Below are 21167 nucleotides of genomic sequence, written 5' to 3'. Positions count from 1 at the left end.
CTCAGGAAACTGTTTCTAGGCAAATTTAAGCCAGCCATGTGGAAAAAACTAGGCCCCAATAAAGTTTTATCACCAAAGTATATATAAAAACGTTTAAACATGCCAGCAAACGTTTTATATTGTAAATATAAAAGAGTATTACCTCAGAAAGTAAGCATGATACCAGTCGCTATTAAATCACTGTATTCAGGCTTACCTTACACAAATTTGGTATCAGCAGCATTTTCTAGCATTCACATCTTCTAGAAAAAATCTTAACTGCACATACCTCATAGCAGGATAACCTGTACGCCATTCCCCCGCTGAAGTTACCTCTCTCTTCAGTCATGTGTGAGAACAGCAATGGATCTTAGTTACAACCTGCTAAGATCATAGAAATCACAGGCAGATTCTTCTATTTTTCTGCCTGGCACAAAATAGTACAACTCCGGTACCATTTAACAAACTTTTGATTGAAGCAAGATAACAGCTACATTTCACCACTTTCCTCTTACTACCTCCATGCTTGTTGAGAGTTGCAAGAGAATGACTGGGTATGGCAGTTAGGGGAGGAGCTATATAGCAGCTCTGCTGTGGGTGATCCTCTTGCAACTTCCTGTTGGGAAGGAGAATATCCCACAAGTAATGGATGATCCGTGGACTGGATACACCTTACAAGAGAAAAGCATTTATGTGCTCCAACCTGAAATAAAAAAACACTTCTGCTATTTTATCGGCAGGAGGGTCCGGGTTTTTTTACTTTTTATTGCTGGAAAACATGCTGAAGATGACTAACAGGAGCTCTTGGTATGCTCTAAAGCCTACAGCAGCGTATTTTAAAGAAACCGTACCTCAATTTTTCATATTTTTATAAAAGCACTTAAAACTGTATGTAGTGTTCAATAAATGGTGTATGTTGTTATGACCCCATTTTATGTAAACAGTCTGATATAACAGGAGAGAGAGTGAAGAAAAGGGTCTGTTAGCACTCAAACCTACCTATGGGCTGTGTACATAAAACTAAATTTGATTGTTTAAGTTAAAAACAGAGAGACCTCTGTGCTCCACACAAAGTACCCATCCCCACATAAAAGTCGTGTGTCACTCCCCTGTTTCCTGGCAGATAACGGTAAGCGTCGACTTCAGGTGACAGGAGTGACAATCACGGTGAAATTAACAACCATGGTTCATTTTTACTTATAACACAACAGTCAACATTGAGAAAGGCCGGTATATGGCTGAAACGCGTTTGTTCACTTTGGTTGTTAATTTCACCGTGATTGTAACTCCTGTCACCTGAAGTCGACGCTTCCTGTTATCGGCCAGGAAACAGGGGAGTGACACACGGCTTTTATGTGGGGATGGGTACTTAGTGTGGAGCACAGAGGTATCTCTGTTTTTAACTTATAAACAATAAAATTTAGTTTTATGAACACATGCCATAGGTAGGTTTAAGTTCTAACATCCCCTTTTCTTCTCTCTCTCCTGTTATATCAGACTGTATATAATACAGGGGCAGCTCCGGTAACTTTTAAGTGTCCCTTTTCCTACCACATCTTGTATTTCACGTAGTGCCAGTAATTGATATTTTTCCTTTCCCATTTTATGTAAAACATGTGTACATCACCATGCTAATAACCTTTGAGCTATGAAGGTGCATGGTACTTACCTGGCAGCACCTTCATCTACCATGCTCACCTGTCTACTCCAGTAGACAGGCCCCATCAGAGGCAGTGTAAGAAAAATGCCAAGGATCTATAAAGTTATATCAAGGAGCAGCACACAAGGATTGGTGGGTAAGCCCACAGTTCACCTAGGAGTTTGGTTGCATCTCCACACTGGGAGATAATCACTGCCTGGCTGAACTCCTGTCTAAAGCTTGTCCTTGTTTGTAGGTTCTCTGAGGAGAAAATGGATTTAAGATCAATAAGAGGACTCAAATTACTTGAAGATCAGCACCTCAAGTTTCACAATGATTCCTTGCTGTTGGTAAAACAATAAATGAGGGATTGTGGGAGGGATTTAAAAAAAACTTATTTTGGATGTTTTGCCTCCTCCTAGTGGACTAGACTATAATTTCACATGCGATGGCTTGTGGGCTCTCACCAACTTGTGAAAGAAAACTGCATGCTCTAATTCATTATAGCAAAAGTACCAGCAAAGGTAATTTAATAATCTAATAAAAGGAGTATCATAAACTTTTACCAAACAAATGAAAACAGATCAAAAGCTCAAAATATCTGAAAGCCTGAATACAAGAAGACATTAAAAAGACAAAAAATTGCAAAAATAAAATGCTATGTGCTAAAGTATATTATTATTGCAATATTTCTTGAACATAAGTTAATACATACAAAGGCATTAAACACATAGTTAAAGTCATTACAGCTCTTGATTCCACCTAGGTTATGCATTGATAGGTCATGTTCTTTTAAACAGCAACAACCTGATCTCACCTAAATTCTTCCTTCTCCTCTTTTTCCTCCTCTTCCTTTCTTTCTTCCTCTTTTTTCTCATTTTTCTCAGATGTTTTTTCCTCCTCTACTTTTTCAATGTCCTTTTCTTCTTGAGAAGGGCGTGTAATCTGTTGCTGAGGAAGAAACAAATCAAAAACATAATTATATGCTTACCTGATAAATTTATTTCCGGATATGGTGAGTCCACAGAATCATCAATTACTAGTGGGAATATCACTCCTGGGCAGCAGCAGGAGGCAAAGAGCACCACATCATTCAGCCGAAGGGAAAATGGAAAAAGAAGATAACACAAAGGTGTAGAGGTGCCTGAGGTTTTAGTTCAAAACTGTCCTAAAATAAAGGGTGGCCCGTGGACTCACCATATCCGGAAAGAAAAACATTTATCAGGTAAGCATAAATTATGTTTTCTTTCCTAAGATATGGTGAGTCCACAGAATCATCAATTACTAGTGGGAACCAATACTCAAGCTAGAGGACACAGATGATTAGGGAGGGACAAGACAGGTAACCTAAACAGAAGGCACCACCGCACAAAGAACCTTTCTCCCAAAAGAAGCCTCAGCTAAGACAAAAATATCAAATTTGCAAAATTTGGAAAAAGTATGCAGAGAGGACCAAGTTGCAGCCTTGCAAATCTGTTCTACAGAAACTTCCTTCTTGAAAGCCCAAGAAGGGACAGCCCTAGTGAAATGAACTGAAATTCTCTCAGGAGGCTGCTGTCCAGCAGTCTCATAAACCAAACGCATTATACTACTCAATCAAAGAGAAAGAGAAGTAGCTGAAGCTTTCTGACCTTTATGTTTCCCAGAGAAACAAACAGCAAACTGGCGACAATCCTTAGTAGCCTGTAGATAGAAAATAAAATCATGCACAACATCAAAATTGTGCAACAAACGTTCCATATGAGAAGATAGATAAGGACACAGAGAAGGAACCACAATTTTCTGATTAATATATCTATCCGAAACCACTTAGGAAGAAATTCAGAAAAAACCCTGATTAGACAAAACTAAGCGACCAATCTTCAAACAGTCAGCTTCAGAGATTTAGATGAAGGAAAAGACCAAGAATCAGAAGGCCTTCCTCAGAAGTAGTTTCCAAGGTGGAGAGACGACATTTCCACTAGGTCTGCATACCAGATCCTGCTAGCCAATGCAGGGGCTAATAAAATCACTGCTGCTCTCACCTGAAAATACGAGTAATAACTTGTGGAAAGAGAACAAACAGGGGAAAAAGGTATGCAAGACTGAAAACCAAGAAAAACGTCAGAACATCTATCAGGACGGTCTGCGGATCACATGACCATAAACCGTACCTTCAAAACTTGGAAATCTGTCGAAACGCCCACAGAAGCCAACTCCTGAAACCCCCATGTGAGGGTCTACCTAGAGAACACTTACGGATGGAAATGCTCACTCCCCGGGATGAATTATCAGTCTGTTTAGAAGTCCGACTCCCAATTGTCCACCCCTGAAAAGTGGATGACCGACAGCAAATATGAGCTTCCTCCCACTGAACAATCCAAGTCACCTCCTACATGGCTAAGGAACCCCTAGTTCCTCCCTAATGGTTGATATAAACTCTTGAGGTGATATTGTCCGACTGGAACCAAGCTAGGGACGACTGAGGTTAAGTCATCAGAGCATTGCGAATTGCTCTCAACTCCAAGATGTTTAAAAGAGGAGAGCAGACACTTCTGAGTCCATAATCCTTAAACAAGACCAAGACAGCTTACCAGCCCAGCAGGTTGGCATCCGTGGTCACATCACCCAGGAATATCTCCAGAAGCACTCGCCCGGAGATAGATACTCCTGAAAAAATACTATGGAAGAAAGTCTCTTGTCATCTGATCTAAATCTATCTTTTAAGACAGATCCGAAAGTTCTCCATGTCATGGAAATTAGAAAAAGGAATGATGTCCATGGAATACCATCAGACCAATTCCCTCCATACACAGGGTCCCAGAAAAGAGAATAAGAAATATCAACTGTAGCTAAATCCAAACTCCCAACCTCCTGGTTGCAAGATGGCTAAGCTATCCACTGGCCACTAGAGCTTACTGTTGGCCGGACAGAAGACTGCAGAGTGGGGAAAAGGAATAAATCCTTTATTTTCTAACCTCTGAAAGACATCTCATAGATAAAGAATCAAATAAGGTCCCAGCATACCGCACTTGGTGTTCCCAGGCGGTCTCCCATCCAGGTACTGACCAGACCAGACCCGGCATAACTTCTGAAAACAAACTAAATTGGGTGCATTCAGGGTATTGTGGTGGTAGTCATTGTGGATAGAACAAGGGAACTCTTCTCCAGATTCAAGATTCATTTCTCATCCCCGGAAAAGAAGATTGAACAAGATCTCTTAAAAGCGAGTTAGCTCAAAGTCAGGATGATACCTGGACTATATATTGTCCTGAAAAACACACTTGCAATATCCCAAGACCTAAAGGTCTGAATGGGATGGAGCAAACTAAGAAAACTAGAGAAGATTCTGATTAAGGAAACAATAAATTTCTCAGGTCTAAGTTCGTTATGAACAGGCCAACTAGAACCAAAGGAGAAATTATACTACTTTGAAGGACAGAATCTGAAATATATGAGGTAAATACCTATATCTTGTTCCCAAACTGGGACTGGAACTGTCACTCCCAGAGATGAAGACCCTGAATCCAGTTCAAGGAATGCCTCTCATCCTACTTGGATTGCAGATACTCTAGAAAGAGACATCTGCCCCTGGGAGGAAAACTTATATTGGACTCGAAAAGGCATGACCCAAACAAAGTCTCATCCTTAAAGAAAACAGAAAGAATTAAATCTGCAACTGCAGAACTATAAAGCCTAGGCTGTACCACTAAACCCCAGGTAGGTTTCTCAGCTGACCATAGATTTCAGCCACAATGCCTGGCGGCTAGTACAGCAAATCTATTAAGACAATACATTGCCCTAAATGAACAATTTTAACCTCCATCATCTTACTTATGTCAGAAAGAAAACTAGACTATCTCCGCAGAGATCTAAGTTCTCTTATTAAAAGTAGAAAGTTCCCTTCTAATAAAGACACTGTGCATTTCAAGAGAGATAGCGACAGGAAAACCTAAAAAGGACTTGAGACAGGGAGAAATATCCCCATATTCTCTATATACAATCCTGTGAACATCTCACAGCACGTCTAGAACCCTTCCAGAGAGGAAAGAAAAATATAGAACTGATAAAGTTCACAAAACTCTGAAGGAAAGACAACAATAGGGATCAGTGTCATCCAGTCAGCCAAGACCTCCTGACAATATAAGAGGCTTTGAAGCAAACAACTGAAGGATACCACTTCAGTAACAGATGAATGAATTATACTGTCCAGATCTGAGATTTCAGCCTCAGAAAACTACCGGTGAATCCTCCTCACTAACTTGGAAGAAGACAAACCTGCGTAGCAGCATGTGGAGCAGAAACCCTCTTTTCTGAGACTTAAAATGTCCTCTTGCCTTTTCCCTGAAGTAAAGAAAAACAGACAAAGCCACAGATATCGCAGAAGATACATGAGCTTGCAACTTCTGTAAGCAAATACACTCCTCCAGGAGATTGAGGAACCACAGGGCACTGCATGTGATGCCATATAGGCTTGGGACATAAAAGGAGAAAGCTGTGGCAGTGCCTTAAGAGCAACATCCTTGGAGACATGAAGTTCAAACCAATCTGTACATTTAATAGCATTTGCGAAATCAGAGGTACAGAAAAAATAAATGTTTAAACCAATTGTTAGTTGACCAAGCCTTTCACACCACTTCAGCATCAGTAGAAGGAATTATACTGCCTGGATACGAAATTTCACCCTCAGGTGCACCCAAAGAATCATCATCCTCAGACATCTGAGAGGAAATACTTTGATTAGCCACTTCAGGATCAGAAACCTTACTTACTGTTTCTTTAAATGTCCTTATGCATTTTCCCTGCAACATGGGAAAAAGCAGACAGTGCCTCAGATACCGCAGAAGATAACTGGGAAGCAATATCTTACAAAATAACTCCAGACGGAGCATGAGAGGAAACGCACGGCACTGCATGTGCAGATTAATAGGATCGGGACGCTTGAGGAGAAAGCTACGGCACATCTAAAACAGGAGGCTCCTGAATAGCATCCGCCTTAGCTAATGATGGCTCAGGGTCAAAAAGTTTATTTCTATAAGCTAAAGTTCTTTCAATACATGAACAAAAAGGTACTGGGGGGTTCCACCTGGGCATCAAAACATAAGCTACAGGTAACATCCTGCACAGCCTCCGGATCCATAATACAAAAAGAAGCAAATAAAAAAAAAAAAAAAAAAAACACAAAACTGTTCTTAAATAAAATGTTCCCTTTAAATTTACCAAATCAAGAAAACATACCCCAGGCAACACTCTACACCTCAGCAGAATTACTGAGGTGCCCTACCTGTCCTGCAACCTGCAGAAAACTGAGGGAAAAACGACCCCGTTTACAATCCGGATTTCCAGAGAAGCAAAAACAGCAAGAAGCCTTCTAAACAGCAGGGCCATCTGAAATATGGGCACCTCACTCTTACAGGAAGTGAAAAAAAAAAACAAAAAACTAACATCACAGAATCAGAACCTCTATAAAAGGGGCGGACCTACAGCTGACAAAAAAAACAATTTTTTTTATAAACAACTTTCCTGAAAAACAGGCTTAAAAACAAACAAACCCCCCCAAAAAGATACATAATATGTAACTAAAAACGGATCCTCACTGAGCCATCAATAAAATAAATAACTCCTCACACTAACAGTGCCTGCAAAAACTGCCATAAAAACCTGCACCCTGACAGGAATAATAAAAAACGTCCCTGCAGCGTTTCAGCTGTATAAGTGCCAAACTTTTCCCTGCTACATAGAAAAATAAAACTGGCACTCACCTCAATATTTATCTGTCTGGCAGCAGGACAGCTCACCTGGTTTGAGAGGATGCCATCCCTCACATGGACCTGTGCAAATACAGAAAAACTGAGTAAACTTACTCAGGCTATCTAAATAGGGCAGCAAAATGTTTTGGGAAAACGCAGTGAGGATTGTACCCCACAAGTTCCCAATTGCTTAAAAGCCACCATTGCCCTACTGAAGAGACTGACATGGGCTAAGGCTAGACCCTTTAGAAAGATCAGAGCAAACCTACTCTGCTTTAAAATAAAAAAAAATATTTATTGTAGATCAGACACCAAAACTGAGAATGACTGGAGGTTATGGGTAAGGGAAGTGACATATATAGCAGCTTTGCTGTGGTGCTCTTTGCCTCCTCCTGCTGGCCAGGAGTGATATTCCCACTAGTAATTGATGATTCCGTGGACTCACGATATCTTAGGAAAGAAATCCACAATTCAATGATGATATATTAAAATCAAAAGGTCTATTTAAAGAATGATAACTATTTAAACAAAAATTCAACAATGGTACTTTATAAATGTAATTATTTCTTTAAAAGTACATAAAAGGAAATTATATCCTAAAAAAACAAACTGGGAAAAGCCACAAAATTGCAGAAAATTCCTTTCACATAAACTATAACCTTGTATAGTGCAACAAATCCATAAACCATGTATTATTAAAATGACAGTAAAGTTGACATTAAATAAAATTAAATAAAATGTATTTTATTGGTTTGTGCTCTTTAACAATGCACTGCTATATATACTAAATACATTTTTACCTTTTAATAATAAGCCTGGAAGATACTGCCAAAAGTCCACAAATATAAAGAACATTATTATTTGCACTTGCATTTCCCACTGTGTGCTCCAACGTGGCACGCGGGGCACATCTGCCTAGAGAAGAAATGCAGACAACAGAGCGTGGGAGTGCACACAATGGGAAGTGAATAGAGGTTGGCAGGCAGGAGTTACCATCTCTTGTTGGCTCTACTGCCCCTGCTGCTGAAATGGAGAAGTTATACCACCTTCTGCTGAGGACAAAAAAACATAATTTATGTAAGAACTTACCTGATAAATTCATTTCTTTCATATTAACAAGAGTCCATGAGCTAGTGACGTATGGGATATACATTCCTACCAGGAGGGGCAAAGTTTCCCAAACCTTAAAATGCCTATAAATACACCCCTCACCACACCCACAAATCAGTTTAACGAATAGCCAAGAAGTGGGGTGATAAGAAAAAGTGCGAAGCATATAAAATAAGGAATTGGAATAATTGTGCTTTATACAAAAAAATCATAACCACCACAAAAAAGGGTGGGCCTCATGGACTCTTGTTAATATGAAAGAAATGAATTTATCAGGTAAGTTCTTACATAAATTATGTTTTCTTTCATGTAATTAACAAGAGTCCATGAGCTAGTGACGTATGGGATAATGACTACCCAAGATGTGGATCTTTCCACACAAGAGTCACTAGAGAGGGAGGGATAAAATAAAGACAGCCAATTCCTGCTGAAAATAATCCACACCCAAAATAAAGTTTAACAAAAAACATAAGCAGAAGATTCAAACTGAAACCGCTGCCTGAAGAACTTTTCTACCAAAAACTGCTTCAGAAGAAGAAAATACATCAAAATGGTAGAATTTAGTAAAAGTATGCAAAGAAGACCAAGTTGCTGCTTTGCAGATCTGGTCAACCGAAGCTTCATTCCTAAACGCCCAGGAAGTAGATACTGACCTAGTAGAATGAGCTGTAATTCTTTGAGGCGGAGTTTTACCCGACTCAACATAGGCAAGATGAATTAAAGATTTCAACCAAGATGCCAAAGAAATGGCAGAAGCTTTCTGGCCTTTCCTAGAACCAGAAAAGATAACAAATAGACTAGAAGTCTTACGGAAAGATTTCGTAGCTTCAACATAATATTTCAAAGCTCTAACAACATCCAAAGAATGCAATGATTTCTCCTTAGAATTCTTAGGATTAGGACATAATGAAGGAACCACAATTTCTCTACTAATGTTGTTGGAATTCACAACTTTAGGTAAAAATTCAAAAGAAGTTCGCAACACCGCCTTATCCTGATGAAAAATCAGAAAAGGAGACTCACACGAAAGAGCAGATAATTCAGAAACTCTTCTAGCAGAAGAGATGGCCAAAAGGAACAAAACTTTCCAAGAAAGTAATTTAATGTCCAATGAATGCATAGGTTCAAACGGAGGAGCTTGAAGAGCTCCCAGAACCAAATTCAAACTCCAAGGAGGAGAAATTGACTTAATGACAGGTTTTATACGAACCAAAGCTTGTACAAAACAATGAATATCAGGAAGAATAGCAATCTTTCTGTGAAAAAGAACAGAAAGAGCAGAGATTTGTCCTTTCAAAGAACTTGCGGACAAACCCTTATCCAAACCATCCTGAAGAAATTGTAAAATTCTCGGTATTCTAAAAGAATGCCAAGAAAAATGATGAGAAAGACACCATGAAATATAAGTCTTCCAGACTCTATAATATATCTCTCGAGATACAGATTTACGAGCCTGTAACATAGTATTAATCACGGAGTCAGAGAAACCTCTATGACCAAGAATCAAGCGTTCAATCTCCATACCTTTAAATTTAAGGATTTCAGATCCGGATGGAAAAAAGGACCTTGTGACAGAAGGTCTGGTCTTAACGGAAGAGTCCATGGCTGGCAAGATGCCATCCTGACAAGATCCGCATACCAAAACCTGTGAGGCCATGCCGGAGCTATTAGCAGAACAAACGAGCATTCCCTCAGAATCTTGGAGATTACTCTTGGAAGAAGAACTAGAGGCGGAAAGATATAGGCAGGATGATACTTCCAAGGAAGTGATAATGCATCCACTGCCTCCGCCTGAGGATCCCGGGATCTGGACAGATACCTGGGAAGTTTCTTGTTTAGATGAGAGGCCATCAGATCTATCTCTGGGAGCCCCCACAATTGAACAATCTGAAGAAATACCTCTGGGTGAAGAGACCATTCGCCCGGATGCAACGTTTGGCGACTGAGATAATCCGCTTCCCAATTGTCTACACCTGGGATATGAACCGCAGAGATTAGACAGGAGCTGGATTCCGCCCAAACCAAAATTCGAGATACTTCTTTCATAGCCAGAGGACTGTGAGTCCCTCCTTGATGATTGATGTATGCCACAGTTGTGACATTGTCTGTCTGAAAACAAATGAACGATTCTCTCTTCAGAAGAGGCCAAAACTGAAGAGCTCTGAAAATTGCACGGAGTTCCAAAATATTGATCGGTAATCTCACCTCCTGAGATTCCCAAACTCCTTGTGCCGTCAGAGATCCCCACACAGCTCCCCAACCTGTGAGACTTGCATCTGTTGAAATTACAGTCCAGGTCGGAAGAACAAAAGAAGCCCCCTGAATTAAACGATGGTGATTTGTCCACCACGTTAGAGAGTGTCGAACAATCGGTTTTAAAGATATTAATTGAGATATCTTCGTGTAATCCCTGCACCATTGGTTCAGCATACAGAGCTGAAGAGGTCGCATGTGAAAACGAGCAAAGGGGATCGCGTCCGATGCAGCAGTCATAAGACCTAGAATTTCCATGCATAAGGCTACCGAAGGGAATGATTGTGACTGAAGGTTTCGACAAGCTGTAATCAATTTTAGACGTCTCTTGTCTGTTAAAGACAGAGTCATGGACACTGAATCTATCTGGAAACCCAGAAAGGTTACCCTTGTTTGAGGAATCAAAGAACTTTTTGGTAAATTGATCCTCCAACCATGATCTTGAAGAAACAACACAAGTCGATTCGTATGAGACTCTGCTAAATGTAAAGACGGAGCAAGTACCAAGATATCGTCCAAATAAGGAAATACCACAATACCCTGTTCTCTGATTACAGACAGAAGGGCACCGAGAATCTTTGTGAAAATTCTTGGAGCTGTAGCAAGGCCAAACGGTAGAGCCACAAATTGGTAATGCTTGTCTAGAAAAGAGAATCTCAGGAACTGATAATGATCTGGATGAATCGGAATATGCAGATATGCATCCTGTAAATCTATTGTGGACATATAATTCCCTTGCTGAACAAAAGGCAATATAGTCCTTACAGTTACCATCTTGAACGTTGGTATCCTTACATAACGATTCAATAATTTTAGATCCAGAACTGGTCTGAAGGAATTCTCCTTCTTTGGTACAATGAAGAGATTTGAATAAAACCCCATCCCCTGTTCCGGAACTGGAACTGGCATAATTACTCCAGCCAACTCTAGATCTGAAACACAATTCAGAAATGCTTGAGCTTTCACTGGATTTACTGGGACATGGGAAAGAAAAAATCTCTTTGCAGGAGGTCTCAACTTGAAACCAATTCTGTACCCTTCTGAAACAATGTTCTGAATCCAAAGATTGTGAACAGATTTGATCCAAATTTCTTTGAAAAAACGTAACCTGCCCCCTACCAGCTGAACTGGAATGAGGGCCGTACCTTCATGTGAACTTAGAAGCAGGCTTTGCCTTTCTAGCAGGCTTGGATTTATTCCAGACTGGAGATGGTTTCCAAACTGAAACTGCTCCTGAGGACGAAGGATCAGGCTTTTGTTCTTTGTTGAAACGAAAGGAACGAAAACGATTGTTAGCCCTGTTTTTACCTTTAGATTTTTTATCCTGTGGTAAAAAAGTTCCTTTCCCACCAGTAACAGTTGAAATAATAGAATCCAACTGAGAACCAAATAATTTGTTTCCCTGGAAAGAAATGGAAAGTAGAGTTGATTTAGAAGCCATATCAGCATTCCAAGTCTTAAGCCATAAAGCTCTTCTGGCTAAGATAGCCAGAGACATAAATCTAACATCAACTCTAATAATATCAAAAATGGCATCACAGATGAAATTATTAGCATGCTGGAGAAGAATAATAATATCATGAGAATCACGATTTGTTACTTGTTGCGCTAGAGTTTCCAACCAAAAAGTTGAAGCTGCAGCAACATCAGCCAATGATATAGCAGGTCTAAGAAGATTACCTGAACATAGATAAGCTTTTCTTAGAAAAGATTCAATTTTTCTATCTAAAGGATCCTTAAACGAGGTACCATCTGACGTAGGAATGGTAGTACGTTTAGCAAGGGTAGAAATAGCCCCATCAACTTTAGGGATTTTGTCCCAAAATTCTAACCTGTCAGGCGGAACAGGATATAATTGCTTAAAACGTTTAGAAGGAGTAAATGAATTACCCAATTTATCCCATTCTTTAGCAATTACTGCAGAAATAGCATTAGGAACAGGAAAGACTTCTGGAATAACCGCAGGAGCTTTAAAAACCTTATCCAAACGTATAGAATTAGTATCAAGAGGACTAGAATCCTCTATTTCTAAAGCAATTAGTACTTCTTTAAGTAAAGAGCGAATAAATTCCATCTTAAATAAATATGAAGATTTATCAGCATCAATCTCTGAGACAGAATCCTCTGAACTAGAAGAGTCCAAAGAATCAGAATGATGGTGTTCATTTAAAAATTCATCTGTAGAGAGAGAAGATTTAAAAGACTTTTTACGTTTACTAGAAGGAGAAATAACAGACAAAGCCTTCTTTATGGATTCAGAAACAAAATCTCTTATGTTATCAGGAACATTCTGCACCTTAGATGTTGAGGGAACTGCAACAGGCAATGGTACATCACTAAAGGAAATATTATCTGCTTTAACAAGTTTGTCATGACAATTAATACAAACAACAGCTGGAGAAATAGCTACCAAAAGTTTACAGCAGATACACTTAGCTTTGGTAGATCCAGCAGGCAGTGGTTTTCCTGTAGTATCTTCTGGCTCAGATGCAACGTGAGACATCTTGCAATATGTAAGAGAAAAAACAACATATAAAGCAAAATAAATCAAATTCCTTATAAGACAGTTTCAGGAATGGGAAAAAAATGCCAAACATCAAGCTTCTAGCAACCAGAAGCAAATGAAAATGAGACTGAAATAATGTGGAGACAAAAGCGACGCCCATATTTTTTGGCGCCAAATAAGACGCCCACATTATTTGGCGCCTAAATGCTTTTGGCGCCAAAAATGACGCCACATCCGGAACGCCGACATTTTTGGCGCAAAATAACGTCAAAAAATGACGCAACTTCCGGCGACACGTATGACGCCGGAAACGAAATGAATTTTTGCGCCAAAAAAATCCGCGCCAAAAATGACGCAATAAAATGAAGCATTTTCAGCCCCCGCGAGCCTAACAGCCCACAGGGAAAAAAGTCAAATTTTTGAGGTAAGACAAAATATGATAATTTAAAGCATAATCCCAAATATGAAACTGACTGTCTGGAAATAAGGAAAGTTGAACATTCTGAGTCAAGGCAAATAAATGTTTGAATACATATATTTAGAACTTTATAAATAAAGTGCCCAACCATAGCTTAGAGTGTCACAGAAAATAAGACTTACTTACCCCAGGACACTCATCTACATGTTTGTAGAAAGCCAAACCAGTACTGAAACGAGAATCAGTAGAGGAAATGGTAAATATAAGAGTATATCGTCGATCTGAAAAGGGAGGTAAGAGATGAATCTCTACGACCGATAACAGAGAACCTTATGAAATAGACCCCGTAGAAGGAGATCACTGCATTCAATAGACAATACTCTCCTCACATCCCTCTGACATTCACTGCACGCTGAGAGGAAAACCGGGCTCCAACTTGCTGCGGAGCGCATATCAACGTAGAATCTAGCACAAACTTACTTCACCACCTCCCTTGGAGGCAAAGTTTGTAAAACTGATTTGTGGGTGTGGTGAGGGGTGTATTTATAGGCATTTTAAGGTTTGGGAAACTTTGCCCCTCCTGGTAGGAATGTATATCCCATACGTCACTAGCTCATGGACTCTTGTTAATTACATGAAAGAAAGCAGCATTGCAGGTTTGAAGGCATCTAGTGAAGTCTTTCAGAATTGTTACAAAAACGTAAAAATTCAATACAAGAAAACCAAATACTAATAGAGAAGATTACTAAATTACTACAGTGACTCAAATGAGAGAATTTGTTCAGCACTACAAAGTTTATTAAATGTATTTGGTTTTTTACATTGGAAAAATATAATTATCCAAATGTGTCAGTTGAGCCAGCCAGAGCAAAGCTACAGATGTGGACATTCGAAGCACTGAAATCTTTATAGGGTACATGCAGAACCTCAGAAAATATGTTTTTTTTAAGTCTGAGGGGGCAGGAATCTGGTTTTCCTCATGATGTGAAATCTGGTCCTAAAATTTTATACTCAGGTGTGGTGCTTGTGGAATAGCCATCAGTGTCAGGGGCTGAAACATGTCAATACTTGTGCAATACTTCAGGTTCCAGATCTACCAGGAGTCACTGCAAAAACTCTCAAAGTTCTATGAACAAGTCTCAAAATTAGGTAGACCGAAGTAACGTAGGATCAGACAAACCACACCGTTTCGGGGACATTCCTCTTATCACATGACTAAGGGGAACGCCCCCTAAATGTTGAGGTTTGTTTGATCCTCTGATGTAACAAAGGAATTTTTACTTTACTCTGGTCTACCTAATTTTGAGAGACTTGCTCATAATATTTGTGGAGCTATTATCCAGGGAGTCCTCATAACACGTTTGCTTGTCTTATTCCTCCACCTCTCTCTGCAGAGGTCGCTTATGCTAAGGTACTCAGTCTCTTGTATTTGTAGACATTACGTCCTCAGATCCTGACCGTATCTGCAGAAGGCAAGTGGTGTATGCTGGGGCCCAACAAAGCACTGATTTCACCTTGCTGCTCAACGTCAGGATTCATGGATGAAACATCAACATGAACACCAACACCTAAAGGGTTAAATACTGCCAACAGCATCTTTGTGAAGGCTGATACGTATCTAGCAGAGTGACAAGCTCCTTTAATAAATAATAAAAGCCAAAGGACTAGTATTGGATCTATTATCTTGTAACTAAAAGCAGCATGCACTGATCACTGCAATACTGCAGAAACGCAAAAAGTAAATTTATGCTTACCTGATAAATTAATTTCTTTTACGATATGACGAGTCCACAGATTTCATCCATACTTGTGGGACATTAACCTCCTGCCAACAGGAAGTGGCAAAGAGCAAAACAGCAGAGCTGTATATATAGCCCGTCCCTTCCCCTCCACCTCCAGTCATTCGGCCGAAGGTTATAGGAAGAGAAAAGCAAAGGCTAAAAAGATGCAGAGGTGACTGAAGTTTACAAAAAATAATGTAACAGACGCTCCTTCTTAAAAGAAGGATTAGAACACAAGGAACAAACAACAATTTCCTGATTAATATTCTTATTTGAAACAACCATAGGAAGAAAACCAGGTTTGGTAAGTAAAACCACCTTATCAGAATGAAATATGAGATAAGGTGAATCACACTAACGCTGAAAGCTCAGAAACTCTTCGAGCAGAAGCAATAGCAACCAAAAACAGAACTTTCCAAGATAATAACGTTATATCTAAGGAATGTAAAGGTTAAAACGGAACCCCTTGAAGAACTCGAAGAACTAAATTCAAACTCCAGGGAGGAGTAATCGGTCTAAATACAGGCTTAATTCTGGTTAGAGCCTGACAAAAAGACTGAACATCTGGCACATCTGCCAAACGTTTGTGAAACAAAATTGACAATGCAGAAATTTGTCCCTTTAAGGAACTAGCTGATAGGCCTTTCTCCAATCCTTCTTGGAGAAAAGACAGAATCCTAGGAATCCTAACTTTACTCCATGAGTAGCCCTTGGATTCACCAATACAGATATTTACGTCATATCTTATGATAGATTTTTCTAGTGACAGGCTTTCTAGCCTGTATCAAAGTACTGATAACAGAATCAGAGAATCCTCGCTTCGATAAAATCAAGCGTTCAATCTCCACGCAGTCAGCTGCAGAGAAGTTAGATTTGGATTTTGGAAAGGACCTTGAATGAGAAGGTCCTGTCTCAAAGGAAGTTTCCACAGTGGTGGTGAAGACATGTCGACTAGATCCGCATACCAAGTCCTGCGTGGCCACGCAGGCGCTATCAGAATCACCAAAGCTCTCTCCTCTCTGATTCGCGCAATCACGCGTGGAAGGAGAGGAAACTGTGGAAACACATAAGCTAGGCTGAACGACCAAGGCACTGCCAAGGCATCTATCAGTTCGGCCTGGGGATCCCTCGACCTGGATCCGTATCTTGGAAGCTTGGAATTCTGTCGAGATGCCATCAGATCCAATTCCGGTTTGCCCCATTGGCGAATCAATGAGGCAAATACCTCCGAAGCCAACTGAGGCCATGCCTGAAGAGCATTGAATATTGCTCTCAGTTCCAGAATATTGATTGGAAGTAGAGACTCTAGAAGTGTATGAGTCTCCAGCGCCAATGAGTAATACTACTTTAGCTCCTATATGCAAGATCTCTTGACCAGATCTTATAAAATGACAGAAAATTATGGCTAAAAGGAGCGCTGAGAAAACCTAATGTAGGAGTCTCTGCTAAGTAGAGTCAAAGAGGGTTTCGATGAATTATCCTTTAAAAAATGTACATGTTTATTATAACAAAAATTTAAAAACAATGATATTAGGCATTAATCGAATATTCAAACCTCTGAATTATATCTGGTTACAAGAAATAAATCACAAGAGTTTGGTAAACATTGAAGGTACAAGTGAAAAAATGAAAAAATATAAAATTGAAAAAATAGAAAAATATGAAAAAATAAAAATATATATTGAGTGCAATTGCTCCAAAATGTGTCTATTTTAAAAAAAAAAAAGAGTGAAAAAAAATAAAAAATATCAAAGTTATAAAAATAGGTGTACACCTTTAAAAGTCTTAATGTCAAATTCCTTGTGGGTGGTATTTGTGAAAAAATGTGAAAATTGTGAAAGTTATATATAAGGTGTGAAAAGTTAATTAAGAATAGTCTCCTGTCGTAGAAATCCAAAACTCTTCTAGATGATGGTGTATATCCAATATCCAACATCCCAAAAAGGATGTAATTGGATATACACCATCATGTAGAAGAGTTTCATTTTTTCACTAGTACCTTCAATGTTTAGTAAACTTGTGATTTATTTCTTGTAACCAGATATAATTCAGAGGTTTGAATATTCAATTAATGCCTAATATCATTGTTTTTAAATTTTTGTTATAATAAACATGGACATTTTTTAAAGGATAATTCATCGAAACCCTCTTTGACTCTACTTGGCAGAGACTCCAACATTAGGTTTTCTCAGCGCTCCTTTTAGCCATAATTTTCTGGAAGTAGAGACTCCACCTTGAGCTTTCAGGGAATTCCAGACTTCACCCCAGCCCAGAAGGCTGGCGTCCGTTGTCACTATCACCCACGAGGGTCTGCGGAAGCAAGTCCCCTGGGACAGATGATCCAGCGATAACCACCAAAGAAGAGAGTCTCTGGTTTCTTGATCTAGATTTACCTGAGACAACAAATCGGCATAATCCCCATTCCACTGTTCGAGCATGCACAGTTGCAGTGGTCTGAGATGAAAGCGAGCAAACGGAATGATGTCCATTGCCACTACCATTAATCTGATTACCTCCATACACTGAGCCACTGATGGCCGAGGAATGGACTGAAGTGCTCGGCAAGTATTTTGAATCTTTGATTTTCTCACCTCCGTCAGAAATATTTTCATGGCTACCGAGTCTATCAGTGTTCCCAAGAAAGGAACGCTTGTCTGCGGGACAAGTGAACTCTTCTCTATGTTCACTTTCCAACCGTGAGTTCTCAGAAAAGACAACACTGTGTCCGTGTGAGATTTTGTCAGATGATATGTTGACGCCTGGATCAGAATATCGTCCAGATAAGGCGCCACTGCTATGCCTCGCGGTCTGAGAACCGCCAAAAGAGACCCTAGAACCTTTGTGAAGATTCTGGGTGCTGTGGCCAACCCGAAGGGAAGAGCCACAAACTGATAATTTCTGTACAAGAAGGCAAACCTTAGAAACTGATGATGATCCTTGTGGATAGGAATATGAAGGTAAGCATCCTTCAAGTCCACGGTAGTCATATATTGACCCTCCTGGATCATTGGCAAAATTGTTCGTATTGTCTCCAACTTGAATGATGGAACACTTAGAAATTTGTTTAGACACTTGAGGTCTAAGATGGGTCTGAACGTTCCCTCTTTTTTGGGAACCACAAATAGGTTTGAGTAAAACCCCTGTCCCAATTTTGGAACTGGACAAATTACTCCCATAGTAAAAAGGTATTTTACACAACGTAAGAACGCCTCTCTTTTTATCTGGTTTGCAGATAACTTTGAAAGATGAAATCCCCCTCTTGGGAGAAAGTCCTTGAATTCCAAATTATAACCGTGGGTCACTATTTCTAGTGCCCAGGGGTCCTGAACATCTCTTTCCCAAGCCTGGGCAAAGAAAGAGAGTCTGCCCCCTAACTAGATCTGGTCCCAGATCGGGGGCCGCCCCTTCATGCTGTCTTAGGAACAGCAGCAGGCTTTTTGAATTGTTTACCATATTCCAGTTCTGATTGGGTCTCCAAACTGACTTAGATTGGGTAAAATTTCCTTCCTGCTTTGTGGAAGAAGAGGAAGCGGGGGTCCTCCTTTATAGTTCTGAAAGGAAAGAAAATTATTCTGTTTACCCCTCATATTAACAGACTTATCCTGAGGTAGGGCATAGCCTTTACCTCCTGTAGTGTCAGAAATGATTTCCTTCAATTCAGGTCCAAAAACGGTCTTACCCTTAAAAGGAATAGCTAAAAGCTTAGATTTTGATGAGACATCAGCAGACCAAGATTTGAGCCACAATGCTCTACGTGCTAAAATAGCAAATCCTGCATCCTTTGCCGCTAAGTTAGCAATTTGAAAAACGGCATCAGTAATAAAAGAATTAGCTAGCTTGAGAGCCTTAATTCTATCTAAGATGTCATCTAATGGAGTCTCAACCTTAAGAGACTCTTCTAGAGCCTCAAACCAAAAAGCTGCTGCAGTAGTTACTGGAACGATGCAAGCCGTAGGTTGTAAAAGAAACCCCTGATTAACAAATAATTTCTTTAGGAGACCCTCTAATTTCTTATCCATAGGGTCTTTGAAAGCACAACTATCCTCAATGGGTATAGTCGTATGCTTAGCTAGGGTAGATATAGCCCCCTCTACCTTTGGGAGGGTTTGCCATGAGTCCCGAATGGTATCTGATATGGGAAACATTTTCTTAAAATTAGGAGGGGGAGAAAACGGTATACCTGGTCTATCCCATTCCTTTCTTATAATTTCCGAAATTCTCTTAGGAACCGGAAAAACATCAGTGTAAGTAGGTACTTCTAGATATTTATCCTTTTTACACAATTTCTCTGGTGGAATTACAATAGGGTCACAATCATCCAGAGTCACTAAAACCTCCCTAAGTAACCGGCGGAGGTGTTCAAGCTTATATTTAAAGGACATAGTGTCCAAATCTGTCTGAGGTAAAACATTCCGTGAATCTGAAATTTCACCCTCAGACAGTAATTCCCTCACCCCCAACTCAGAACACTGTGAGGGTACATCGGAAATAGCTAATAAAGCATCAGAGGATTCAGTATTTACATTAATACCTGACCTACTGAGTTTACCCTGCAACACTGGTAATTTAGATAATACCTTTGTAAGGGTAGTTGACATAACTGCAGCCATCTCCTGCAGAGTAAAGGAATTAGACGCACTAGAGGTACTTGGCGTCGCTTGTGTGGGCGTTAAAGGTTGTGACACTTGGGGAGAATTGGATGGCATATCCTGATTCTCTTCAGACTGAGAATCATCCTTAGGCACACTTTCTTGACCTAATATATGGTCTTTACAATGTAAGGCTCTTTCAGTACAAGAGTTACACAATGTTAGAGGGGGTTGAACAATAGCTTCTAAACACATAGAACAATGAGATTCCTCAATGTCAGACATGTTGAACAGACTAGTAATAACCACAAAAGTCTAAACACTTATTTATTGCAAAAAATAAACTTTTGAAAAAACGTGTACTGTGCCTTTAAGAAAAGAAAAAGTGAACAATTTTTCCAAAATGCTCAAAAAACGTTAAATTATCTCTAAATTTAACTTAAGATCGTTGGTTTATCCAAAAATTACTGCACCCAGAAGCAAGGGCAGAAATAAGGCTCAAAAGTACATATATCAACAACTAGTCCTTTTATAGACAAAAATACCCTCTGCACCTCGTCCCAGCTCTGCTGTGGCGCCTACCTGCCCCCAGGGTACTTCGAAACAACTTTCCAACACTGTAGACCAGCTTGCACAGTCCAGGAGCCACCGGAGTTACTGCTTGCTGCTGCCTAGCCTGAAGGAAGTGCGCATCTGAGCACGCAAAAATAAGCCCCGCCCCTTAAGGTCGATGCCGGTGTAGGCCCAAACACAACCGCATGGGGAAACGGTATCACACCTAAGTTAAACAGAACTGACAATGTCTGTCCTATAACCCCTCAAATGCATCAATAACAAACATATGAATGCCAGAAAATAAAAAAAGTTATGTATCGTTTTTCTTGCCCATAGTGTCACACAATGCCCATAAGTCAACTATTTAAAAATAAAAACCAGGGACTCAAGTAATACCCTTCATAAAAAATAGGATTAATGCTTACCCCATTCCCATACAGGGAAATAAATGCCAGCCAGTTCTGATATATCAAGTCTCCTCAGAAATAAAAGGCTGCACATACCTTAATGCTGCTTGTAGCATGAAACCGGTCTCCACACTGAAGATGTCTCATGGTTACCTTCAGAAGTCTTGTGGGAACCAGCATGGATCTTAGTTACAGCTGCTA

The 21167-nt window shown here is 39.8% G+C and overlaps 1 protein-coding gene across 7 annotated transcripts in view; it reads right to left on the bottom strand.

Annotated features, from left to right (window-relative positions):
• The window catches only part of NCOR1 (nuclear receptor corepressor 1), a 1077134-nt gene that overhangs the window by 631243 nt on the left and 424724 nt on the right, over nucleotides 1–21167 (bottom strand). For all 7 annotated transcript variants that reach the window (XM_053706113.1, XM_053706112.1, XM_053706115.1 and 4 more), the window contains one exon: nucleotides 2436–2569. In XM_053706113.1, coding sequence (XP_053562088.1) covers nucleotides 2436–2569 — 134 coding nt within the window. The remainder of the gene's footprint in view (nucleotides 1–2435; nucleotides 2570–21167) is intronic.

The sequence above is a fragment of the Bombina bombina genome, chromosome 3, assembly GCF_027579735.1.
Source record: "Bombina bombina isolate aBomBom1 chromosome 3, aBomBom1.pri, whole genome shotgun sequence".
NCBI lineage: Eukaryota > Metazoa > Chordata > Amphibia > Anura > Bombinatoridae > Bombina > Bombina bombina.
The sequence above is the reverse complement of the archived record's forward strand: the minus strand, read 5'-3'. Positions and strand labels throughout refer to the sequence as shown.